This window comes from Mobula birostris, chromosome 20, assembly GCF_030028105.1.
Source record: "Mobula birostris isolate sMobBir1 chromosome 20, sMobBir1.hap1, whole genome shotgun sequence".
Lineage (NCBI taxonomy): Eukaryota > Metazoa > Chordata > Chondrichthyes > Myliobatiformes > Myliobatidae > Mobula > Mobula birostris.
The window spans coordinates 12780601-12808165 of NC_092389.1; the positions used below are offsets into that span (position 1 = coordinate 12780601).

The following is a 27565-nucleotide window of genomic DNA, read 5'->3' on the forward strand; positions in this document are numbered from 1 at the left end:
TCCCTATTCACTCTTATGAAAAATCACAAAATTAGAGCATCTGTATTAAATCTGCCCACTAACCTTTCCTGCTTTAAGGAGAACAGCTCCAGTTGTGATTTGTTTTTCAATCTTTCTAAAACTGAAAATTCTTTGCATCTTGTACAATGCTACTATATTCTCAAGTTAGTTTATTGTCATAGACATATGTACACATTGTAAGAATGTTGTGAAAATTATCTTTTTTGCTGCATACCACAATGCATTGAAAACCTGGCAAATGTAAGTTGACTTTCTTCCAAGGTTTTGATATTTTTCTTAAAGTAGTCACTGTGATACAGCTGGGGCCTAACATTAATTTTTAATAACTTTTATATAATAGGTAAATTTTGTCTTGTGTACAGTCAAAAAACCTGGTTTTGCGTGCCATCCATACATATTTCATTGTAACAGAGCATTGAGGATAGTACAAGGGGAAAACAGTAATAAAGAATAAAGTGTTACAGTTGCAAAGAAATTGCAGCCAGACAATAAGGTGCATGGTCATAACAGCACAGATTGAGGTAAAGAGTCCATTTTATCGTACTAGGTGATCATTCATTAGTCTTGTAACAGTTGGATGGAAGCTGTCCTTGAACCTGGTGTGCGTGCTTTCAGGCTTTTGTATATTCTGACAAGTGGGAAGGGGAAGAAGAGAAAATGTCTGGGGTGGGTGTGGTCTTTAATTATGTTGGCTACTTTGCTGAGGCAGTGAAAAGTGCAGACAGATTCCATGGAGGGGAGGTTTGTTTCTGTGATGTTCTGAGCTGTATCATAACTATGCAGTTTCTTGTGATCTCAGGCAGAGCAGTTGCCGTATAATCTGCGATGCATTCAGACTGGAAGCTTTATGGTGCATCTATAAAAATTGGTGAAAATCAAAAGATGCCAAATTTATTTGGCCTCCTGAAGTAGTAGTGATACTGGTCTGCTTTCTTGGCCGTGACATCTACATCATTGGATCAGAACAGGCTATTGGTGATGTTCACTTCTTGACCTTGACATTGTTGATGCAAACAGGAGCATGTAAACTTCCTCCCTTCCTGAAGCGAATGATCAGCTCATTTGTTTTGTTGACGTTGAGGGAAAGATTGTTTTCAATCTGTTTTCCCTTGCTTTTTCTTATTTTAGGCAAATTCTGAGGAATTTATCCCAATCTTTGCCAATAACTCGCGTGAACTGAAGTTGTTCCTGGAGCACATGATTCAAGTGCAGACCAACTCTCCACAGGGTGTGTATGACACATTGCTTGAGCTCAGATTACAAGACTGGGCCCATGAGGAGAACGTGAAGGTCAGAACTGTTACCTTTTTACTCTGATTCATATTTTTTCAATTTCCAGCTGTATTTCTTCTTCTAGTGCAAACTTGTACCTAGGATTAAAGGTTCTTGGTTTCCTGTAACAATGTATCCAGTTTCATCTCTAACATCCCAAAATGTTCCGGATTAGTATTTGCATGTCTAGGCGACTGTAGGTAGAAACTATCAATTTACTGGGGACATGACCTATTTCGCTCTTATCATGTGCTGTATATGACTATATCCCATAATTGCAGACTAGGTTGGGACCCTGGATGGCAAATTTGGCTTAGTTCATAACCAATACTGCTTCTGTGGGTTTCCTCCCACAGTCCAAAGGCAAATTGGATTGGTTATTTGGTCATTGTAAATTACCCTGTGGTTGGGGGGGGGGGGGGGGGGGGGGAGGTGGTTTGCTGGTGCACTGAGGCTGGAAGGGCCTACTCTGCTCGGTGTTGCTAAATTAATAGATAATCCTGCCACTGAAAAAATTGGATAATTACAATAATCAATAGGGATGATGCAGTAGGAGGACAGGTTACACTTGACATGAATGTACACACAACTCGTTAATGTTAATACTTGAGCATCTACTTACTACGATCAAGTACTATATATTAACTCAGTAATTTCATTATACTTCCCTATCAGGCAAAGAAACAACTTCAGGAAGAAGCAATGGGCCTGTTGAAGAGTGGATTATTTAAAACTGTATTTGACAAGGCCCTGGTACTCTGTCAGATGCACAATTTCAAAGATGGAGTGTTGTACCTCTACGAGCAAGGGCGACTGTAAGAATAAAATTGCTCGGTCCTGAATAGTCATGACATCCTGTCAATTATGAAATTGTTTTCTGTTGTCTTATACTTTACAATTTCTAGGCACAGGTTAATTGAGTGCAGATACTTATGTAGGTTTTACACAGTCAATAAAGAATTAAGAATTTGAAAGTTTGTTGAAGCAGAAGAGCAAGAAAACAAATGGGGTTTGCTAGTTGCTAATGAGAAAATTTGCCTCAAAATAATGTAGGTTCGTAAAATTTCGAATATGTTTTGATTGAAGTATTTAGAATAACTAAGCTTTGATATGCATTTTTTAAAAAATATTACTTTCATTGCATCTTAAGCCTAGCTAAAAGGCATTAGAAAAGGCTTCTGGTTAAGTTAGTTTTAAACACGTGCCTTAAAAGAGGGGAGAGAGACACTGGGAGGTTTCTGAGAAAAAAGTCCAGCAGTTGGTATCTGGGCTGCTGAGGATTTTTCCACCAATGACAGCGAAGAGAAGTGGGGTTGGTTTGACATGGATTGGTGGTGGGGGAGGGAATAGTGCGATGAGACTAGAATGGAAAGAATGCCAAACTTTCTGAGATTTGCAGGGCTGTAGGAGATTAAATAGTAAGATTACCAACTCCAGAAAAATTGCAAAGACCAGATTCCTGGAGTGTGATTTAAGCATGAGGCCTTTGGAAATGGATAGAATGTTTCAGCTGTTTCACCTCTCAGATTGTGGGTTCACATCCTACTCTCGGGTTATGAGTGTAAATCCTAAACTAGCAGCCTAAGATACAGCACTCAAGTGTGTTCTTTCAGATGACCTGATAATCCCTCTCAGGTAGGTCAGAGAAAATCAATGAATGGATTTCTTCCCATGATACTTGGCCAATATTTGTCCATCAATCATAATCAACATCAGTAAAACAGATTGTCTGGAAAATTCCTTGTTGCTCTTCTGGGAATCTTGAGTGGAAGATGGATTTTCCCATGTTGCAACAGTGACTAAATTTCATGGAGGCTTTTGGCAAAGGCTTTGAAAGTTTATGTATATGTTTGTTTGAAGTGTTTCTCTATTCCTCACAATAAGCCTATTCTGTGACCCAGGTATCAGCAGATAATGCATTACCACATGCAGAATGACGAGTATGCCAAAGTGATTGAGACCTGTGAGCGGTATGGTGAGCAGGAAGCCTGCCTTTGGGAACAAGCACTCGGATACTTTGCACGAAAGGAAGAGGATTGTAAAGAATATATCATGAGTGTTCTGAGGCACATCGACAGGAACAACCTCATGCCCCCTTTGCTGGGTAAGGATGCTTTTTATGATTACAGTAACCTTTGATAACAGCATATGACACCCTCCCCCCCCCCCCCCCCCCACCTACTGCTGCAATCCAAGGACAGATCTGCACACAAACAGCACTGTGAATAAATTAATTTTTTAGTAGGTTAGGTCATCTAGCTTCAAAGCAAGGTCTCAGATCCCCTATTCAGACTAGTGAAAGGCAGGTTCAACTATCTAATACAAGCTCTTCCAGTAAGATGGCAGTGCACTTGGATGTAGAGGCTTCTACGGGGTCAACCAAAAGTGTTATTGTCTTTTTTAGGCATATGTATTGTGATTGCAAGACCTTTGCTGGGCATTAAGAACTTAAGAGTACTGCAGCTCTACCCCATCACTGAGTTGCTCGTTGGCAGAGAAACTGGAGGGTGTGGACCGTGATGCTGCCTGTGACAGAGAAGCGTTAGTGCATGAAGGAGTGCATTCTCACAGCGAGTGATTGTCTTAGTCACTTTTCTTGTGATTGCAAGACCCTGTTGTATATTAGTGGTGTGGAATTGCAAGTCCAATTCATTGGCTTACTGGTGAATGGCAGGGGAGCTGCATTGTCTGGGGACTAGGCCTCAAGCCATGGTGTCACCAGTTTATGGTCACCCAGGGAGTGGCATTAGCGTCAGGTGCTCCACCGGAGTACCGGAGGGCAATGTAGTGCGGTGTCCATGCTGAAGTCAGTGCTGCCCACCCCCCCAGTGTTCACTCATCAGAAGACAAGTGTATTATGTTTGACTGCAGACTGCTGCAACATTCAGGGACTTGGGACTATATTTTTTTGTGTGACTGTATATTTCCTGCTATCTTATGTGTTATGAGTGCCTGGTGCTGTGTGTGACCGGTACTCTGTTTTGCACCTTGACTTTGGAGTAACCCTGTTTCATTTGGCTCTATTCATGTATGGTTGAATGACAATTAAACAAACTTAAAAGAGCTCTGTTATCATTGCAGAAACCTCTGTTAGGCTTACAGCCATTAAAATAGTGGATTTATTTGTGATGTGGCCTCACTTTCTTTATCAAGTGCAAGCGATAAACTATCCTGCATTCAACTCAAGTATGTTCACTTAACAAACTTGTATGCAAGCTCAGTAATTAGGGAAGTTAGTACTCCCAACAATCTGCTTTTAACCCCCCCTCCCCAAAAAAAAACAACATATTAATATGCAAAGACCATGCAAATTTAAATAAGGACAGCCAGTGGTATATTTTACCCACTTTCGAGTCTTCCTTAAAATTTTGGTAAAGCAGGTCTGCCTTATGTATTCCCAACAGTGCAATATTCTTCTTTTTCCACAATTGCAGTACAATCAGTGAGGGGCTGTGTTGTACAAGAGGAGGAGAATGCTCTAGCATTCCTCAGGGCTGCAGCTTAAGCCCATTCAAAATTATTTACTGTTAGGAAAGTAGTGTGTACTAAGTCATAGACAAGAACAGATTGGTGCTAGGACCCTTACTATGTGCTGTATACATTAATGATTTGAATATGAATAGAGAAGGTATGATTAGTAAGCTTACAGGTGGCTCTAAAATTAGTGGTGGTATTGATAGGAGGAGAGATGATGGGAAGATGATCGGCATGTTATCTAAAATTTTGACCAAGTTCTATAGATGTGTGATGGAGAGTATATTGACTGGTTGCATCACAGCCTGGTATGGAAACACTGATGCCCTTGTGTGGAAATTCCAACAGAAGGTAGTGGATACAGTCCAGTCCATCACGGGTAAAGCCCTCTCCGCCATTGAGCACATTTACACAGAGTGGTGTTGCAGGAAAGCAGCATCCATCACGAACCCCCACCATCCAGGCCATTGTTCTCTTCTCTCTATTGCAATCAGGAAGGACGTACAGGAGCCTCAGGACTCGTACCACCAGATTTAAGAACAGTTATTACCCCTCAACCATCAGGCTCTTGAAAGATTTGTTTTTGTGCTGAATCATTCTATGGTTTTATAACACAAGAAAATTGGAATACGAGGCTCTCGGGCCTCAGTCTTGCCTTGGCATTCAATACATTCGTGGATGATCCACTCCAGGCCTCGACCATTCTTTTGTAAGACTTTCCCCATTGCCCTCAATTCCACAATCTTTTAAAAACCTGTTGTTTCAAAAAGATCGCCACTTATTCTTCTGAACTCCAAGCAAAACAAGTGAAATTTCTTTAGCCATTCATTTTAAGACAGCCCCTTCATTCCAGGAAGTGGTTACATGAATTTCTTCTGTTCTATTTCCAATGCTAGTATGTTCGTTCTTAAATAAAGGGACCGAAATTATACACAGTACTCCACGTGTGACGTCACCAACACCCTGTATAATACTTTTCTATTTCTTAAGTTCAATTTCTTTGCAATAAAGACCAGCATTCTACTTGTTCTACCTGCCTGCTAACTTTTTGTGATTTGTGCACTTGAACACCCAGATCTATCTTTGCTCCACCCACTTACAAGCGCTTCCCATGTAGATTATATCTGTTCTTGATTTCTCTTAAAATGATGACTTCCTGTCTTCTCACACTCACACAACTTGTCAATATCCTGCTGCAGAATACAAAATTTCATTGCAGCATGCCCTCTCGCCTACAATACTGTAACATTTCCATTTAGCCTATTGCAATTCTGCTGACTTATTAAAAGATTTCAGGCTCAATCCCTTGCACTTTTATCATAGCCTTTGAATATTTTTCTTCGAAACTTATCTCCTTCAAAGGTTTCAAAGGTACGTTTAATGTCAGAGAAATGTATATGATATACATCCTAAAGTGCTTTTTCTTCGCAAACATCCACGAAAACAGGGGTGCCCCAAGGAATGAATGACAGTTAAATGTTAGAACCCCAAAGTCTCTCTCCCTCCCCCCAGCTCCCCTCCCTCCCGTGCGTAAGCGGCAGCCAGCAACGATCCTCCCCACCCCTCTGGCAAAATTAAGCATCGGCACCCGCCACTGAGCACTCAAGCGTGAGCAAAGCAACAGCAAAGACACAGATTTGCAGGACTCGAAAGACTACTCATTCACCCGGTATTTGACATATCACAGGCTCTCTCTCCCTCCCTAGTAAGGGAAAAGAGGTGTCACTGTTTCACAGCGTGAGGGGAGACATAACAAACAACTCGCTGATTTACGATGTTAAAAGTCCATTGCATCACTTCCGAGCTCTGTGCCCAAAGATCTCGGGTCTCTGGGCACACAGCCAGAGATCTTCCGACTCCCACGACACACTGATCTCCTGCCTGGACACCGACCTTTGATCCACGAGATCTCGACCCTCCGAAGTCGAGCTAAACTCTTAGGAGGCATCCTTGGCATGTCGAATAATGGCCAGTCATGAAATCCAGAGAGCGCGTCCCATTCCCGCAAAGAGCCAAAGTCAGCGTGTAACTCCAGGTCAGGGTCTTCACAAGAACCCCAAAAGGGAAGAAGATATTAAAGATAGAAATAGAGCTGTTTGCAAAGATGAAAGCAAAGGAGTTGCCGTTAGGTGCCATTCACTTTCTTGAGCTATCATAATTCTACATTTTTATGTGCAGAGGTTCTGTTTTGACTGTTCATCAATCTGAACCTTTTCCTGACTTTTTTTTGCAGTTGTGCAGACTTTGGCTCATAACTCCACAGCCACACTCTCTGTTATTAAGGATTACCTCATTAACAAACTGCAGCAGGAGAGTGACCATATTGCAGAGGACGAGCGAAGGATCAAACAGTACAGAGATGAAACCAAGAAGATCCAAGAAGAGATCGAGGAACTAGAGACCAGGTAAACAAATACTAGAGATCTGAAACATATAAGCCAGACAGTGGCATAATGGCATCTGCACCGAACTTCGTGGTGTGGTCCTGGGTTTGAATTTGGCTGGCTCCTTGCACACTTTCGAGCAAGCAACTCGGCCTCGCGAAAACAGACAAATGCTAAAAGTAACGGCAGGGTTGCCGCTCCATGTGCCACAAGGCAATGTGGAACAACATGAAACATCCAATGTTCCTTAATTCAACGATATATGATGGAGCATCTGACCAAATCAAAGTTAGATTGAAATGGATCTAAACATTTCACAGTTTGTGCTCTTAACTTATTCTTTAATATTTGGCCCATTCGCACAGTGGTTGATGTTTTACAAATTTTTGGTACAATAGTTCTTTTTAGTAGTGTTTTGGATTGAGTTTTGTCAAAGTCAGAGGTATTCCACCCCCAACTAGTGAAATCCTCTGCTGCTTCTGCACTTCTAGTTATTGTGTACACAATCTAACTCTCTTCATTCTATCTTTTCCTTGTCCTTATTCTTTCCTTCCCACATATTAAATGCTTAAATATTTGCATATATAATACAGGATTTCCCCTGCCATCTGAAGGTAAAGCGTTCCTATGAAACGGTTCGTAAGCTGGAATGTCGTAAAGCGAAGAAGCAATTACCATTTATTTATATGGGAAAATTTGTGAGTGTTCGCAGACCCAAAAATAACCTACTAAATCATGCCAAATAACACATAAAACTTAAAATAACAGTAACATATAGTAAAAACAGGAATGATATGATAAATACACAGCCGATATAAAGTAGAAATTCTTTTCTACAATCATTGTCTGCACTGTTCTGCGTAGCGAAAATCTCACCCAAGCGCTCTTGGCAAAAACGCAGCGCAAGCACTCTTGGCAGAAAATCTCACGCAAGCGCTCTTGGCAGAAACAATCTCTCCTTTAAGATGCAATCGGCAATTGCCTCTGATCTGGGTCGACATTTACGTGCTGGGCGGCACCTAATTAATTAGCTTGTTTATTTCGACTTTTTTCTTAAAGACGTGCTGGGTGCCTCCCGGCTACCGCTGCATTCTCCGTGAATCGGTATCTGTCCGCGGCCCTGGGGGTTGGGACCACTAGGGTGGTGGGACACGGGGGTGTCATCTCATCGTCGATCAGGGCAGGCAGGTCATCATCTTCTATGTCTGCCTGCCTCGATGGCGAAGGTCGAGGTTTGCCGTCTGCTATGGCTGATGTGGAAGGCTTGAAAAACGACAGTATGCTTGACTGCTAGCCTCGCGCATTTTTCTATCATACAGTTCTTTGTAAACCATCTTGCAAACATGCCCTAAACTGACGTACCCTTTCAAAATTAGTCATATTTTATCATTGCAGCGAAAATCTCATGCAATTGCTTCTCGTTCAGTTCCTGGACGACTTCACTTTCAGTCTGTTCGCTACTGCATTCGGTTTTGATTGTTATCCTTTCCTCCTCCAATTGCATCAGCTCTTCATCTATGAGTTCGTGGTCATGAGATGCCAAAACCTCTTCAACATCGTCGTCTTCAACTTCCACAAGCCAAACTCACTTTGTCCTTACTTCGTTCACCACGATTGAAATGCTTAATTATGTCTGGTTTTACACTAAGTGTAACACCTTTATGAGCTCCTTTAGGCTTTTCTGACACCTTAGAACCCATCTTGCAAATGGATGCTCAAAATAAATTGACATAAAGCACAGATGCTCACAGGCACGTGTTTAAGCAATGCCGGCTAGAATGTCGTTCCGTATCCGGGGGAGAGCGGCTGCTTGGGGAGCACGCTGTTTTTTTCTGTGCGCTGCTTTTTCCACATGCTGCCTTTTTTCGTAACAGTGAAAGCACCTTCTGTTAGCGAAAACAGGGAACTAACGTAGGTCTTTCGTAACAGTGAGGTTTCGTAAAGCGAACATTCGAAAAGCTGGGGACACCTGTAGTCAAACTTTGTGTTGATATCAATAGTACCATGAGCATTAATTTTAATGCAGGGAATAACAGTTTTTCTCTGTTAATAGTGCGAAGACTTTCCAGAAATCCAAGTGCAGTATGTGCAACAGCCCCCTGGAACTTCCCTCTGTCCACTTCCTCTGTGGACATTCTTTCCACCAGCATTGCTTTGAGAGTTACGCAGAACATGACTCTGAATGCCCGACCTGTATGCCAGAGAACCATAAAGTTATGGACATGATCCGAGCACAGGAGCAGAAGCAGGATCTTCATGAGAAGTTTCAGCACCAGGTAAAAGGAATGTATCACTTGATGGTTGCGAGTTAAGGGAAGTTTTTTTTTTATGGGTCGCAGGAATGAAATGTCTGAAGATTTGGGGTAATGGGATTGCATTAAGGCCTCCAGATAATTAATCTGTGTTGAGGTCCAAGCAATGGGTCTGAACCTTTGGGACAAGGTTGAGGGGTTTGCTGACATGCTGCTTGACTATGGGAACCATTGCAGTTTATCCAGATACCTGACCTGCAGCTGTGCAGGAGTCAGAGGTTTTAATAATCAATCTTGTGAACTCTGGCTGCCTTATTTTCTGCTTCCTCCCTTAGCCTCAGGCTGATGTGTTGGTGTTGCATCGCAACTGATTTGGCAGCAGTCAGACTCTGACTGAGATTTGCCAGGATGCCTACAACCTATGCTCTGTACTAATGGAGCCTTTACCATCAATTGTGTTTGACTGATCCTTTTACATTATTTTGCCTCTGTTTATAAGAATTATAACATTCTGATGTTTGCTTCCCAGTTGAAATGTTCAAAGGATGGATTCTCAGTCATCGCTGACTATTTTGGACGCGGAGTCTTCAATAAATTGACATTAATCACAGATGCCTTCCCAGGGAGAGGAGCCACTGCCAACATTGATGCTGGACTGCAGAGAGACTTGTTGATGCACACGAAAAGATCAACTTAAACAGACCCCAAGACCACACGGTCATCAAATTCCTTTTTTATTTGTGTCTAACTTTTGCTGTAATATTAAAGTTCAATAAGTTGACTTAATAAGCTGATGGGTACAGGAATGAGATGGATGTGAATGAATAACCTTGCACAGCATTCATGCACATTGTGCATGTGTTGAGTGATTCAATGCAATTACCTTGGCAAGGTCTTAAGGCCTGGTGCATGAGACTTTAGTGAGAATCCTCGGGCTGACCAGTTACCTTGCTGATTAATACAGTGAAGTTGCCTGCAATTCATTGCTTTATCTTTCTAAACACAATGGGATGGAGTTACCAAAAATAGCTTTTCCAATGGCTCAAAGAGCATCACCTGAGATAACAGGGATTCATTAGATAATGAAGGTCAATTCGCAGAGTGGAATCGGACGATATTTACGGGGTATGTAAATGAACAAGTAGAAGTACTGCAAATCTCAATATGAAGAGAAGTGATTCTTCCAGGTGAGGCGACACTGCACGTCTGTTGGGGTCATCTACCATATCTGGTGCTCCTAGTATGGCCTCCTGTATATCAGTGAGACCCGACGTAGATTAGGAGACCACTTCGCTGAGCACGAATGCTCCTTCTACCAGAAAAAGCAGGATCTCCTGGTAGCCATCCATTTCAATTCTACTTCCCATTCCAATTCTGACTTGCAAGTCCATGGCTGCCTCTACTGCCGCAATGAGGCCACACTCAAATTTGGAGGAGTAATACCTTGTATTCTGTCTGGGTAGCCACCATCCTGATGGCATGAACATCAATTTCTCAAACTTCTAGTAATTGTGCCCCCTCCACCATTCTCCATTCCTGTTTCCCTCTCTCTCCTTATCTACTCATCACCTCCCTCTGCTCCTCCCCTTTCTTCCATGATCTTCTACCCTCTCCTGTTAGATTCCCCTCCTTTCACCAATCATCCTCCCACACCACTCCCCCTCTCCTGGTTTCACTCATAGCCTGCCACCTTGTGCTTCTTCCTCCCCTTCCCCTACCCCCCCCACCAACCTTCTTATTCTGACTTCTCCCCTTCTTCTCCAGTCCTGAAGAAGGGTCTCAGGCCAAGACATCAACTGTTTATTCATTTTGATATATGCTGGCTGATCTGCTGAGTTCCTCCAGCATTTTATGTATTTGGCCTTGGATTTCCAGCATCTGCAGATTTTCTCGTGTTTGCAATTCTACTACTACACTGAAGTCTCTTCCAGGGATGCCTACCCTGAAGAAGTTTAAATCTTCTCTTCGGAGTTCAGTGAAACCCTCTCTCACTGCTCGCTCTCTGTGACATCTGCTGTCCTCCAACTCTTTGACCATGTGCTTACTCAGACCCGCTACCACAATGACATATCCTTCCTGGAAATGTCTTCGCTACCATCTTGTGCCATATGACATCCAGATCTGTTTTCAAGCTTCTCGATTTGGACCCTCAGAGGACTTGGGTACTCGCATTCAATTGACTGCTTCTCCTGCTGCGTTCTATGCACCACGCTTTCCGCCATGAGGAGCTACCTAGTGTCCTATCTTAGTTGCTGCCACAACTCCGGGATTCTCTCTCCGCCGCCTGCAATGGATGTGTCTGATACTTTATCCTTCGTCGGTCAGCGCTTTTAATCGCCGGTTCTTGGCCTTTCTCACGTCCAACAAGGATCGGAAGATTGTGCACCTGCAGACTGCTGAATCAGCTGCCAACCTTGTTGGTTCCAGCAATTCCACCGCCATCAATGTGTGTTCCAACAACCCCAGACACCTTCAAAGTGCCTATTGCACAACCTCAAGCTCCGACTCCAGCCTGGAATTTGACCGACAGCTCCTCCAGGCTGGGACCTTATGCACTGCCACTGGAACTCCAGTCTCCCCTTCCCCCACCACCACTCTCTGCAATCCCGTGTGTCTCAGGTCCCACCACCAGCTCTTGGGTCTTCGGAGACTCCATCTTCCTCTCACCCCACCTTCCCTAAAAAGCCCAACCCTCCTCTTTCCTCAAACACCACCAATACTCTTCCACCTTCTGATCCTAGCTTTCATCCATGCCAGGTCTTCACTATTCCCCCTGACCTTCCCCTCTCTGAGGCAGAATGTTCTGTCCTCAGTAAAGGCCTCACTTTTGTCCCCCTGCCTCACTCAGTGAGTTCCACGCCTGCAATGACGCTGAGCTCTTCCACTGCCTCTGACTTCATGCTTACTTTCTCAGCAAGGACTCTCCTACCAGCACAGGTTACCCCTTCTCCTGTCTTCAACCCTCCTTCTCTTTCTGGACTCCCCGCTCTGGTCTTCTGCCTGTTCTGGATCTTTTTATTGTTAACTGCCAACGAGTCATCGACCGTCTCGACTCTACCACTCCTCTCTCCAATTCCAACCTTGCTCCTTCCAAACACATTGCTCTCCACTCTCTCTGCACTAATCCTAACCTCACCATCAAACCCGCAGTAAGAGGGGCGCTGTAGTAGTCTGGTGGACTGACCTCTACCTTGCTGAGACCAGCTGACAACTCTGACACCAACTCTTACCCCTGAACAGGACCCCACTAAGGAACACCAGGCCTTTGCCGTCCGCACCATCAACGACATTATTAACTCTGGGGATCTCCCATCCACTGCCACTAACCTCATAGTTCCCTTACCCCGCACCTCCCGTTTCTACCTCCTATCCAAGATCCATAAACCTACCAGTCCAGGTAGACCCATTGTACCTGCTTGTTCTTGCCCCACTGAACTTGTATGCAGATATCTTGACTCTGTTTTATCCTCCATAGTTCAGTCCCTTCCTAACTACATTTGTGAAACTTTACACACTCTTCACTATGGATGTCCAGTCCCTATATACCTCCATTCCCCATCAGGAGGGCCTTAAAGTCCTGTGCTTCTTTCTGGAAGACAGACGTAACCAGTACCCCTTCACTGCCACTCTCCTCCTCCTGGCAGGGCTGGTCCTCTCTGTCAATAATTTTTCCTTCGGCTCCTCCCACTTCCTTCAAACAAAAGGTGTAGACATGGGTCCCAGCTATTTTTGTTGGCTACATGGAACAGTCCTTGTTCCAAGCCTACACTTGTATTGCTCCCCAACTCTTCCTACACTACATCGACTGCATTGGTGCTGCTTCCTGCACCCATGCTGAGCTCGCTGATTTCATTAACTTTGCCTCCAACTTCCACCCTGCCCTCAAATTTACCTGGTCCATTTCCGACACCTCCCACCCCTTTCTCGATCTCTCTCTCTCTATCTCACTGGACGCAGTCGATCTATTGATAACTTTTATAAACCCACTGATTCTCGCAGCTAACTGGACTTCCCAACCTGTCACCTGTAAAAATGCCATCCCCTTCTCTCAGCTCCTCTGTCTGTGCTGCATCTGCTCAGAATGAGGCTTTTCATTCCAGACTAATGAGATTGTCTCCTCCTTCAGAGAAAGGGGCTTTCCTTCCTCCACCACCAACGCTGCCCTCAACTGCATCTCTTCCATTTCACACACATCTGCCCTCACCCCACCCTCCTGCCACGCCAGGGACAGGGATCCTCTTGTCCTCACCTACCACCCCACCAGCCTCTGCGTCTGCCACATAATTTTCCGTAACTTCCACCATCTCCAACAAGATCCCACCAAGCAGCACATCTTTCCCTCTTTCCCCCACCCCCTTTCCACTTTCTTCAGGGATCGCTCCCTATGTGACTCCCTTGTCCACTTGTCCCTCCCCACTGATCTCACTCCTAGCACTTAACCTTGCAAGAGGAATAAGATCCACATCCATCCCTACACCTCCTTCCTCAATATCATTCAGGGCCCCAAACAGTCCTTCCAGGTGAGACAACACTTCACCTGTGAGTATGTTGGAGTCATGTACTGTGTCCGGTGCTTCCAGTGTGGCCTCCTGTATATCAGTGAGACCTGATATAGATTGGGAGACTGCTTCACCAAGCACCTACACTCTGTCCACCAGAAATGGGATCTTCTGGTAGTCACCCATTTCAATTCCACTTCCCATTCCCATGGCCTTCCTCTCCTGCCATAACGAGGCCACGCTTAAACAGGAAGAGCAACACCATGTATTCCATCTGAATAGCCTCTAACCTGATGGCATGAACATCGATTTCTCGAACTTCCAGTCTCCCCCCCAACCCCACTCCTTCACTGTTCCCCATTTCTGTTTTCCCCCCTCTCACCTTATCTCCTTGACTTCTCATCTTTTTTTCCAGCCCTGATGAAGGGCCTTGGCCTGAAACGTTGACTGTTCATTCATTTCTGTAGATGCCTCTTGATGTGATGAGTTCCTCCAGGATTTTGTGTCCCGTTTCTCTCCCCCCCCCCCCCTTGGATTTCCAGCATCTGCAGATTTTTTCCATTTTGAGAAGTGATTCTTTACACCTTGCATCTTCATCGTTTCATTTATAACTTCTTTACAGGTGTTGCTTGTACCCGTATAGTTCAGGGCCAGGTAAAGCGCAGTTATGCTGCACATTACTCAGTTATTCTGGCCTGCATTGTAATAACAATAAAGCCTTGAACTTTATTTTTCTAAATATTAGGTCCAGCTTTGGGAGATTGTGATTTTTGAGTCAGTGGGTGACTGACTTCAGTGATATGGTCCACATCGTGGGATATGATACAAAGTGGCCAAGTGTTGGGTCTGTGTGCAGCATTGACATATTTGTCTCAGCATGACTATCAATAAACATTGTGACTGAAGTAGGATTTGCTTTCTCTGAAATCTCAAAAAACATTTACCCACGCGTTGGAGATGTGCGGTTTCCTCCAGTTTTGTACACTCTTTAATTTCTCACCTTTTTCCTCAATCTGCGTGGTATTCCCTTTCCATGTAAAGCACAGGATAGTGTCTTTACAAGCAACTTGGCTAGTCCAACAACTGCGTGTAATTGGACCTCGAGATTTGCATTAAATATGAGCAGAATAGCTGTTTCCCCCCCCCCCCAAGTAAAACACTTTCAGTCATTTTCTATTGTAATATTTAAGGATTACTTTAATTTTCTTCCTTTACCCTGAGCTTGGAGCAAGATCCTCTCTCCCAAACTGTGGCTGCTTGTATACAGTATCTGTGTATGTGTTTAAAATGGTTTGATAGACCACAGTTTTATTGGCTATTCATGTGCAATGGTGGAATGAAGCTGGCTTCAGGTTTTTGTGGCAAGTGATTGTTTATGAGGGTATTAACCTGCTTCTTGAAAACCTAGAACACCAGAGAAACTCCTTAAGATTGTAGTTCTGAATTATTGCACATAGCACTCCATGCTGAAGCTTCCCCTTCTTTCTAACCACTTGTTATCTCCTGAAATAAAGGCACAGGATCCCAACACCCTCACCAAGCAGAGCCAAAAGTTTAGTTTGCCGGAAGAAAGCAGCCGTGAATTGTTGCATTGTTTCTCCCCATTTCAGTTCATCTACCTTAAATACCTGATACTAGCCATATTATGGGCAGAAAGAAGGGACTAACATGTTTGTCGTTTGCTGCGTTTACTGCATAAGTAACAAACTTTCATAATTCATGTGCCAGTATGTGTTGGAGGCCAGTTTCACATGCTGAACTGCTTAACCATCCTTGTTAGACACTCACTCCACTGGCTCTTTCTGTCCATCTTGCCATTCCTGCCTTTGCTGCTGCTCCTGTCCTGTCTGCATCACACAGTGATTAATTGTGCTTGGCTGAAAATATAGGATTTCAAATTGTAAATAAAGTGTATTCTGTAATCGTTTTACTTGAATAAATGTACTACCTATATAAATGTCTAAAAAGTAATTTATCTAATCCATCTAGCTAATACACCATAATTTTATGCGTTTGTCAGCAGTGTTACGGAAAGTAGGATTGACAACAATGTATCACTATTCAATCTGGGTTTTAAGACCTTTGTTCTAAGTCTCATTATGACTGAAATATGGATAATGGTGCTGAATTCCAAGGTAAATGCTCTTGACATAAAAGAAGCATTCTGGGTCTTTTTTTTAAAGCCGTGGACCCCAGTTTGGGAATATCTGGGCTAATGTCTATTCACTGTATGTTGCCAGTCAGTATCATTACCATCATAGAGTGCCCAAAATCAACATGAGGAACTTGGCATTGACCAGAAACTTAACCTCCAAGAGTAGTAGTGGTCTCAAGAATGGCTTTGAGAAAAGTATGCTGGGGCAAGGCACTTTAGAAATACAATGAAGTACTTCCTCCATACTTATGAAATAAATATAATTGGAGCTAAACAGCCCCTCCATCACAGTTGCAGTACAATGCACTGCTGCAGCTCGCCAAGGTTTCTTCAGTAGCATCTCCCAGATCTATAGCAACTGACGTCTAGAAAAGACTGGAGGGGGAAAGTTCTCTCAGACAGAATTTCTACTGGGAAATGAAATGATACAAGAATTAAAAACTTTGAAAATGTCTTCAGTGGGGGGGAAAAACCGAGGGTAAAGTGCAATGATAAAATTAAATAAAGGGAAAAAAACCATATTAATGACCCTTAAATTGAGAGAGATAAATAACGAGAGGGAGATCAGATACTGTACATGGAAATCGGGTTGCGTGGTTTAAAAGGAGATTGCTAGCAGCTGGCATAAATGCGACGGGCCGAATGGTCTCTCCCGCCGTAAGGATATGCGCACAACAATGCAGCCTCTCGTGCCTACAACAATGCGCTGTTTCCACGTCCAATCCTGCAACTGCCTTTGCGATCACTCCGTGACTGGTTATTGGAGCTGAGTTCGCGTAGGCGCACCCAGTTCTCGCGGCCTTTTGTCGGGCAGTGAGTTCATGGCGGAGTCGGACTCTGAGGGAACTAAGGTAACCATAGCAACGCGGCCTTAGTTTGATGAAGCCGGATAAAGGCAGTCCCGCAGTTCGATGACGAGCTCTAGCTGTTACCCGGCATATTGGACCTAAGTGACAGCCTTGTGTACCGTGAGTGAGCCTCCCCTAGCTTAGCGCTGCCCTGTCCGAGGTGGTGGTGTGTGGCGCAGGGTAGGCGGCTGGGAGTGATGAGGGGCCGTAATCAGGTAAACGGTTTGCTGGGTGGGGAGGATTTACTCTCCCTGAAGTGGTTCAAATTAATCTCCACAAAAAGGCCTTTTGTTCCCAAAGAGAACTATATCTGACGATGGTGGTAGTGGCCACTGAATATGGCAAAATTTTGCACACAGCAGTGAGATGAGTAGCTGGCTCTAGGCAGAAGTTTGGCTAAGGACATCGTACTACACGCAAAATGGTGTTGCTATAGAAACCGTGTTGGTCTTAAGGTTTATGGGGAGAATGGTTGCAAAATAGAATTTGTCGTTGTTTGCATGCAGCTATTGTAGAAATAGTGCCATTGTCACTGAACCAAATGACAGTAGTATTACAGGATCTTTGTCATCCGTATTGAACAGAGGGGTCATGGGTATGCTTAACGGTTTTATGCAAAGGATGGCCGTATCTCAGAGTGCAGCACTCCATCGAAACTGCACTGGATAGTGAACTTGGGTTATGTGCTCTGAGAGTGGAACTCAAAGCTACAACTTTCTCACTCTGAGCTGACAGTCAAAGAGGCTAGTTTATTTTCTTCAGAGCTTAATACTTGAAAATGCAAGAGACAGAATCCATCATTGTTTTTAAAAGCAAAATGGATTAATAGTTTTTAAAAATCCTATTTGATTAGCACTCTGTTTGTTTCCTCACTGGCCCATAATGGCTGTGATACATATTATCTACAAGATGTGTTGTTATTCACCATCCTCCACCCCCAGCCTGCATCAAAGAAAGACCAGTGGAAGGAAGCAATGCCGTCTGCAGATTTCCCTCCAAGTCTCTCATCTTTCTTACTGTTGTTCACTGCTGCATCAAAGTTCTGAAACTCTTGACTCAACAGACTGTGGGAGAACCTTTTGTTCCTTCACCAGAAGACCTGTACTAGCTCAGGAAGATTGTTCACCACCATCTCATCAAGAGCAGTTAGAGGAGGAGAAATAAACATCCTGCATAGTGAATAAAATTTAAAATAGAAGAAAATAGGACTGAAATAAGTGTTTCTTTCTCATAGTACCTTTTCTCAACAAACATATCTAAGGCACATAAATTGCTTGTTGCATCTATGAGTCAACATTAACAGACTGTGACCAAGATTGTGTCCCATTTTACAATATACTCTGTGTTGCTGAAAAAGATTATTTTTTATAGCAGAATATAAAACCTTTTCACTGATGTAGCAAGGCTGATAAATATGCCCAGTTGATGGTGTTCACATATTTGAGGTGCACCTAAACATTGTAAATCTACAGGTACACTATTTCTTCCTCTGGCTTGCTAAGATTTCTCGTGCACCGACACATCTGCAGAAACTATTAGCTGGATTTTCAACTGTTGAGGCCAAGTATACGGATTCAAAATCATATGTTGTGTTTACGTTATCACATAATGTTGATCAGGAATGGAAATGCTTGTAAATTCCATCTCACCTTCCTCTAAGTACTTTAATCACAGTTTCTTTTGTAACTGCAGCATAAAATTAATTTGCATCAACATAATAAACAGTGCAATTTGTTACTTTAAAACAATTTTAAAACCTGTTTTCAGACAAAGCTTGTTGCTAACCAGCCATATGATGAAAGTCTGGATGTGAATGATTCTGAAGAAGTAGCAAGCATCTACACCCCATCCCCAAGGCAGTCTGGTAAGTAAGGGTGAATAGTAGCTTGTGATATAGGAATAAATATATAAAGGAAGACAAAAAGATTGTGAAACATTCCAGAGGATATGTACACTAGAATGTTACATATGTGGCCAGAAAAACACATGTGTCATAATGAGTATAATTGATGTGAGAAACCACCAGAGAAAGGTCACGAGGTCAGATATCAATATTTGCAGTTGAATGATTTATTCACTTATCAAGTGCTTACAGTATATAAATAAAAGCAAAATATCTCAACTCACAAATCTGTCTTTTGATAGAACCTGCAACATGCCCAACTCCTCTGGATAAAGGCAGTGACTCATGAAAAAGGTGTTCAATGGTTTCTTATTCAAGATAGTGAGTGATTCTTGCCTTGCTATTTATCAAGGCATAAAGCCCAATTCTGTTCTTTCTTAATCTCAATACAGACCAACTTTTATTGAATTGGAATCCCCAGAGACTGGAAATGTAGCTGAGCTTCCCTCATTTGTCCCAGTTGGACTGAGCTTAACCATTTCCTGTGTTTGTCATTCACTAATAATAGCGCACGGGAACAGGCTCTTCAGCCTGCAATATTGTGCCAAACTAATTAAGTTCATGATGCCTAATTACACTAATCTCTTTTTGACCATAAGATCATAAGATACAAGAGTAAAATTAGACCACGTGGCAAATAATTCCACAGATTCACCACTCCCTGGCTAAAGAAATTCCTCCTGATCTCCATTCTAAAAGGACATCCTTCTATTCTGAGGCTGTGTTCTAATCCTAGGCTCCCCCACCATAGGAAACATCCTTTGCACATCCACTCTAATAAGGCCTTTCACCATTCATTAGGTTTCAATGAGGTCACCCCTCATTCTTCTGAATTCCAGTGAATACAAGCCCAGAGCCATTAAACGCTCTTCATATGACAAGCTGTTCAATTCTGGAATCAGTTTCTGAACCTCCTTTTGAACCTGCTCCAGTTTCAGCACATCCTTTCTAAGATAAGGGGCCCAAACCTGCTCTCAATACTCCAAGTGCTTTATAAAGTCTCAACATTACATCCTTGCTTGTATATTCTCATCTTCTTGAAATGTATGCTAACATTGCATCTGCCTTCCTCACCACAGTCTCAACCTGCAAATTAACTTATAGGGAATCCTGCGTAAGGACTTTCAAGTCCCTTTACACCTCAGATTTTTTGTATTAGAAAATAGTCAATCCTTTCATTTCTTCTACTAATGTGCATGACCATACACTTCCCGACACTGTATTCCATTTGCCATTTCTTTGTCCAATCTCCTAATCTGTAAGTCCTTCTTTAGCATCTCTCCTTCCTCTAAACTACCTGCCCCTCCACCTTTTGCCTGCATGTGGTCCATATTCCTATCTAGGAGCTTTTTAAACACCTCTACCATATTTGCTTCCACCACCCAGTGCATTCCAGGCACCCACCAAGTTTGTGTGAATAAAAATTGCCCCACATTACTACTTTGAACTTTTCTCCTCTCATCTTAAATGCTTAACCTTTAGTATTAGACATTTTAACCATGAGGAAAAAGGCACTTGCTCTTTGCCTCTCATTATTTTATAACTTTTATTGGATCTCTGTTTTAGACTCCATTGCTCCCATGAAAAGATTGTTTAGCCTTTCCTTTCCAGAGTATACCAAGCTGAGTTGAAGTTTGAAAGTACATGCCGCTTTGGACCTAGGAGTACCAAGACACTCAGATCATCAAGTATTTTACACAGAGTCCCAGCAGATTTTGCTGTAATGATGAATTCCTCTTGTTAAGGTCACTTGACTATTGAGCTTTTCCTCTTTTTTTTTGTTCTTTAAAAGCAGCTGCTTGATATTTCAGCTTGCTTCTGAAACACAGGTTATCTGCTTCCAGAAAAGGCCTCACCACTACAAATTTGGGTAGTATTTAATTCTAGTTTTAATTGAAGCTTTTATCCAATTCTGTTAAATATATCCTTAAGAAGAAAGTAGCTCTGCCTCACAGATTTTTATGACTGAAGCTTGGATAGAAGCTATAACTCATCTAATATTCATTTTGTTCAGCTTATGCAGGATTTCTAGTTGCAGTAACAATGGATTTTCACTGGTATTCTGAGCAGTATTATAGTAATGAAAGCATTAATCTATTTTCATCCTTCTTAAATGTTTTTAATACAATACTGATCAATCATCCCAGCCTCAGGACATCACTGCAGAAATCTCTGAGGCTGAACCTTCTTGAGCTACTTCACGATTTCTTTCATCATCGTAAGATCAAAAGTGATAGTGTTCTGTTCCATTCACAACTCATCAGAAAATGAAGCAGCTGCATGCAGTAAGATCAAGACAATATTCAGGTATAGAGGTACAGGCTAACAACTATCACATGATGGAATTAGCAGGTAATGTGCATTTCCAGTGAGGGTAGTCAGTTTAACCATCTGGCCTTGACTGTCATCAAGGCCCCCACCGTCAATATTCTTAAAGTCATCATTGACCAGAAATTCAACTGGAGCAGCTGCCATAAGAAGTAGATCAGAGATCATCATATTTGTCTTTATCTTGAGTCACTCCAAAGCCTTTCCAACATTTGCAAGTAGAAGTCAGGAGTGTGATGAAATACCCTGCACTTGCCTGAATGGGTGCAGTGCCAACAATTCTCGAGAAGCTCAACAGCAGCAAGGACAAAGCAAGTTGAAAGGGCACCCTGCCAACTACCTTACACATTCATCCTCGCTATCACAAACACACAATGGCTACAACCAGCAACTTGCTGTTCCGATGTTATAATTTTCCATGGGCTTGGATAAGCAACATGGAAGATTGTAACATTGGAACAGCGAGTTGCTGGTCTCTACTCTCGTTGTTGCAAGAATGACCTCTCTCTTGCTTGCTGGAGAGAGAGAGAGAGCCTGTCTGAGATACCGAAGTGCTGGTTTATGGACTGTAGTTTGATGGACCCTTTGGTGTTTCTGCTGTTCCTTGCATGGTGGGTGGATGGGGGAGGGGGGGCTGTTGGGAGGGTTTGCTGCTTCTGCTGGCACAGGTGGTGGGGGGAGAACAATGGTTTTTGCTGCTACTTGTGCGGGGGGACAGGGAGCTTTGGGGCTTTGTTCTGTGGGGTTTCTTTGTTTCATGGATGTTTGTGAAGAGGACGAATACGTACTGTGCATGTATAGTGGATACATACTCTGATATTAAATGTACTTTGAAACTTTTATACTGTCTATAAAATGCCCTTCTCAAAACAATGAGAATGACAATGGGTGCATGGGAACTCCACCACCTGCAGGTTTGTCACACACCATTCTGATTTGGAAATGTATCATTAGTCCTTCATTGTAGCTGGGTCTAAATCCTGGAACTGTTCTGAACAACATTGTGGCAACACTTTTGTTAGGAGGAAGTCAGCAGTTCAAGAAGGCAACACTGCAATTAGGGATGAACAATAAATGCAAACTTTATCAATGATGCCAATATCCTGATACTGCATCAAAATAATTAAGACTTCTTAATGTGATCTTTTATTCATTCACAGTCATAGATCTTTTTCTCTTTACAGCAACAGAACTATTGTTTGAGAGATATTCTGATATTTCCTTCTATTTGCTTTCAGGTGGCCCCAGGTTAAACTTCTCCCAGACCAGAATCATGGCAGATAGTAGCAGCGATGAATATGAGGAAGAAGATGATAGTAAATCGGAGGTAACATATTCATCTGTATTTGTACATGATTATTTCTAGACTATGCTCTCAGGTACACTCAAAAACACCGATGTTAAAGGGATGTAGTGCCTTGTAACTCCCAACCCTTCGTTCACATAAATGAGTATTACAACCAGGGGTTTTGATCAATTTAACTGAGAATTTTTATTTGTGACTCACATGGTCATTTTTCACAGTGGAGCCCTAAAAACAGGGGAACTTGTAAAGCTTGAAAAACTGCAGTTCTAAAGTATTCATCTCCTTTTGCTCACTACTTAGTTGAACCACCTTTTGCTGTTATTACAGCCAATAGTCTTTGTGGATAAGTCTCAACTAACCTGGCACAGCTTGAGCAGTTTTGCAAGTAGGAATGGGCAAACCTTGCTCCATCAGGTTGTGCAAAGCTAATGGAAACTTAGCCCAAAAGACTACTGGCTGGATGGTTCCGGTGATGTCATCGTTCAGAATGGCAGCTTAAATCAACAGCTCCTCCGGAAAAATGCATATTTTGCCCCGTTAATCCATCAAGTATAAGATCTTTTGAAAATATCTGAATTGATAAGGGGGGCAAGAATGGGGAGAAAGAATGGAGATAAAAAAGCATCACTGCGGAGCCTATGGAAGAGAGAGGGGCAGCAGCGGCTCTCCTACACGTGCACAAGGTGGCGAAGCTGACAATGGGCCTCGTGCAGGCGAAGCGGCAAATATGATAAGAATTCTGGAAGAGATAAGGGAAGTCCAAAAAGATATAAAGCAGCAACTCAATGATATAAAGTCAGAGCTCGCCAACGTCAATCAGAAAATAGCGGTGGCAGAGACTCGAATTGAGAAGGCGGAAGATCGCGTGCAAAACATGGAACAGATACTAAGTAAGACAATAAAAATATTAAATCAACAAAAAAGTAAATTGCTTGACCAGGAGGGAAGATCACGACGGAAAAATATCAGGATTTATAATGTTCCTGGAGGGATTGTCGATGATGGACTTTGTAGACAAGGTGCTGCGGGAAGTGCTGGAGATTCCCCAGACTATGGAGATTGAAGTTGAGAGGCCACATCGTTCGCTCGTTCAGCGGCGTCCCGGAGACAGGGAAAGTAAACCGCGCTCAATAGTACTTAAATTCCTTCGATTCAAGAGCAAGGCGGAGATTTTACGAAGGGCCTGGGATAAGAAGAGGGTGTTTTGGAATGGGAAGTTAATATACTTCAATCATGATTACCCCCTGGCAGTCCTAGAGAAATGGAAGGCATATTCCGAAGCGAAACGAATATTAAAGCAAGAAAAAATTAAATTCCAAACCCCGTACCCTGCTAAACTGAGGGTATTTTACCAAGAAGGGATGCGACTGTACCAGACAGTGGAGGAGGCGACTATAGACATGAACAACCGAGGACTGTTCATTAGCGTGGTCAAACCAAGGGAAAGTCTGGCTGAGCAGTTATCCCGAACTGCTTGGGAAATTGTAAGAGAACCTAGAAAGCAGTGGACGGGAGCAGAACGAGAGAGGATATTAGGAAGAGACTGTCAGTTCTCTGAGGGCAGCCTTCACCTCCTCCAGAAGAGCCATAAGGTTTGGCTAACTTTAAAAGTGCTGATAAACTTTTTACTTACTTTGTAAGTAAAAAGTTACTTACTTTTGTTTTTACTTTATAGGTAAGTTGTTTTTAACTTACTTTTATAGGTATTGCAATGGGAGCCCTCAACCCACAGGTAGGAGGGGCTATCCCCCATGGCTAGACTTTTCTTCTAGCCCAACCCAGGGTCATCTAGAGACCCCAGCCTTAGAATCACACCTTCATTACTTTTTTTTATTATTCGTGTTTCTTGGCTCTTACTTGTTCAGGGAGTAGATTGATCAAGTTATATTCTGCAAATTTCAATGATATACTAACAGATAAATACACATGGCTAAGGACAAAGTAAAATTCATTTCTTTTAATGTCAATGGGCTGTTGAATCCAGTCAAGCGCAGTAAAATTCTATCAGAAATGAAAAAAGAACAGGCCCATGTAGTATATTTACAGGGAACTCACTGTAAAGTGATAATGAGCACAGAACATTAAAGAGAATGGGCTTCACTAATTTGTTTTTCTCATGTAAATCAGGATATAGAAGAGGAGTTGCTATTCTCATCTCAAGTAAGCTAAATTTTGGAAAAAGTATTCGAAATGGGAGATAAGGAGGGCAGATATATTCTGGCAAGGGGGAATATAGATGGAAATCCAGTTACTTTATTGAATATATACACACTCCCAGGAAGTGATGTTAGTTTCTTCCAGAAAATTACTAGTGTTATGGTAACGGAAACAGAAGGCCTCTTGATATGTGGTGGACACTTAAATTTACAATTACAATCAAAGTTAGACTCTTCCAATAGAAAAACTTATGAAACAAAGTCCTTACATAAGAAAGTTAACACTCTTTTTGAGGATGTTGGTCTAATTGATATATGGAGGGACCTTTTCCCCGACAGAAGGGATTACACTCATTATTCTGCCCCCCATTCCATATATACAAGAATAGACTATTTCATAACATTTGGAAAAGATAGAGACAAAATAATCACCTGTGGAATTGGGACAATAGATGTAAGTGACCATGCACCTATATATTTATCTGTTGATTTTGACCGACAACCAAAGAATACTATTTGGAAACTAAATTCAAGTCTACTCAATGATCCCTATTTTAAGGAACAAATTAAAAAAAGAAATTTGTCTTTACTTAGAATTCAATGATAATGGAGAGGTTTCATCTCCCATTCTATGGGATACTCTGAAGGCTGTCTTAAGAGGGAAAATTATTGCGATATCTTCATATAAGAAAAAAATAAGGAATAGAACATTAGAGGGATTACAAAATAAGCTGAAGGAACTAGAAAAAAAAACAGAAATTGAGTTTGGCACAGGATACACTAGAGGAAATTTAAAAAAGTTGGAATGAAATTAATAATTTGGCTACACAAGAAATTAGTAGTATCATAGTATTAGGGATCCAAGAACAAAAATGATTTAAAAAAATAAGCTAAGTGAAATTCAAGAAGCTTTTGAAGTGTTTTACAAAACTCTATATTCTGAAGTTCCAGGGGGAAGCATAACCCAAATTGACACCTTCCTGAATTCTTTAGAGTTACCCACCTTAAGCAAAGAACAAAATAAAACGATGACTGGTGACATAACTTAAGCTGAACTAAAAACTGCAATTAGTAGGCTTAAATTAAGCAAGTCACCAGGATCAGATGGATATACGGCAGAGTGGTATAAAGAGTTTAGAAGTGAGTTAATTCCTATTTTACTCCCCACACTGAACTAGACTCTAAGAAAGGTGCAAATGCCACCCAGCTGGAAGGAAGCGATAATCTCAGCTATACTGAAAGAAGGCAAGGATAAAATGGATAAAATGGAATGTGGGTCATTTAGACCAACATCTGCCAATTAGAAGAGTTTCTACCCACACTGATACATAATGATCAGACAGGTTTTATACAATAACGCCAAACACAAGACAATATACGAAGGACACTTCACATTACGGATCATATTAAAAAAATGAAATTGAAGCAGTAGTGATAAGCGTGGACGCTGAAAAGGCATTTGATTTGGTTAATTGGAATTTTCTTTACAGTTTTACATAGATTTGGTCTACATGACACAATTATTAAAACTGTACAGGCACTATGTGACAATCCTACTGCCAGGATTAAAATCAATGGATATTTATCTAATAGTTTTACCCTAGAAAGGGGCACGAGACAGGGTTGTGCATGGTCACCGCTACTCTTCGCATTATAACTGGAACCATTAGCTCAATACATCAGACAAAATGAAGATATCAGGGGAATTACTATTAAAGGGACAGAGCATAAATTGGCCTGTTACACGGATGACATTTTGATCTATCTAGAGCAACCAACGTACTCTTTACCTAAATTGATGCAATCCTTTGAACGATATGGCCAATTATCAAGATACAAGATCAACATAGATACAACCCAACTACTTTCATATAACTATAGCCCACCAAAAGAAATTGAAAGTAGATATCCTTGGGCATGGCAAACAGAGTCTGTCAAATATTTGGGCATCATTATGCCAAAAGATTTGGCAAAATTATCAGAATGCAATTATCAGCCTATATATAAAAAAAAAATTAAGGAAGATATAACAAAATGAAACCTAATTCCTTTTCTTGGTCTCAGTTCAAGGATTGAATCTATTAAAATGAATATATTGCCCCGACTACTATATCTGTTTCAGACCCTACCAATAGAGATTAACCAAAATCAATTCAATGAATGGAACAAGATGCTATCAAGATATATATGGCAAGGTAAAAGGCCTAGGGTTCATCTCAAAACTTTGCAATTAGCCAAGGAAAAGGGGGGATGGGGCCTACCTTCTCTTATAGATTATTATTTTTCAGCACAGTTGAAGGCCGTGATATGCTGGTGTAACCCATCATATGATGCTCAATGGAAAAACATTGAGGAGAGGATACTTTCCATCCCCATACAGGCAATTTTGGCTGATAACAACCTATAAAGTTACATAAATAATATTGATAACCTGTGGGTGAAATGGACTCTTAAAGTATGGAAAACTGTTATAAAAGAATATAAACTAGAGAGAGACATTGCAATTCTTAAATGGTGTGCATATGACTCGGATTTTACGCCGAATAAACTGGATGCTATATTTAAGGACTGGGCAGTTAAAGGAATAACAGCTATTTGCAATATAATGAAAGAAGGAACACTGTTAAGTTTTGAAATACTCAAAGAGAAACACATTAGAAAAACGAGACTTTTACCGATATGTACAGATACGACAGTATGTTAATAGGACGGTTAAAAATGTAATCAAGTCAAGCACATGTCTGATAGAGCTATTCAGAAAAGCATTTAATTCAGACAATGGTAGTAAAATCATTTCAAGCGTGTATAAGGGTTTATCAAATCTTAAAACACATTCGACTTCATACATTAAAACAAAATAGAAGGAAGGAGGGATAATAATATCCGAGGAAGACTGGACAATAATATGGAGGTATCAATGGACGTGTACCAGTTCACAGAAATGGAAGGAGTTTGGGTGGAAAAACT

The 27565-nt window shown here is 41.8% G+C and overlaps 2 protein-coding genes across 4 annotated transcripts in view; both read left to right on the plus strand.

Moving 5' to 3' along the window:
• vps11 (VPS11 core subunit of CORVET and HOPS complexes) overlaps positions 1-16047 on the plus strand; it is a 38753-nt gene extending 22706 nt beyond the window's left edge. Inside the window, exons 11-16 of the mRNA XM_072238162.1 lie at positions 1150-1311; positions 1969-2108; positions 3195-3397; positions 7001-7172; positions 9205-9427; positions 9933-16047. Coding sequence (XP_072094263.1) covers positions 1150-1311; positions 1969-2108; positions 3195-3397; positions 7001-7172; positions 9205-9427; positions 9933-10100 — 1068 coding nt within the window. The 3' untranslated portion in view covers positions 10101-16047. The remainder of the gene's footprint in view (positions 1-1149; positions 1312-1968; positions 2109-3194; positions 3398-7000; positions 7173-9204; positions 9428-9932) is intronic.
• Positions 16048-16800: 753 nt separating this feature from the next.
• ift46 (intraflagellar transport 46 homolog (Chlamydomonas)) overlaps positions 16801-27565 on the plus strand; it is a 40308-nt gene continuing 29543 nt past the window's right edge. Inside the window, exons 1-3 of one of the 3 annotated variants that reach the window (XM_072238166.1) lie at positions 16801-16908; positions 18673-18769; positions 22375-22463. In XM_072238166.1, coding sequence (XP_072094267.1) covers positions 16879-16908; positions 18673-18769; positions 22375-22463 — 216 coding nt within the window. In that variant the 5' untranslated portion in view covers positions 16801-16878. Of the gene's footprint in view, positions 16909-17032; positions 17121-18672; positions 18770-22374; positions 22464-27565 lie in introns of those variants that run through there. The other 2 variants (XM_072238164.1, XM_072238165.1) reach the window with 2 other exon arrangements.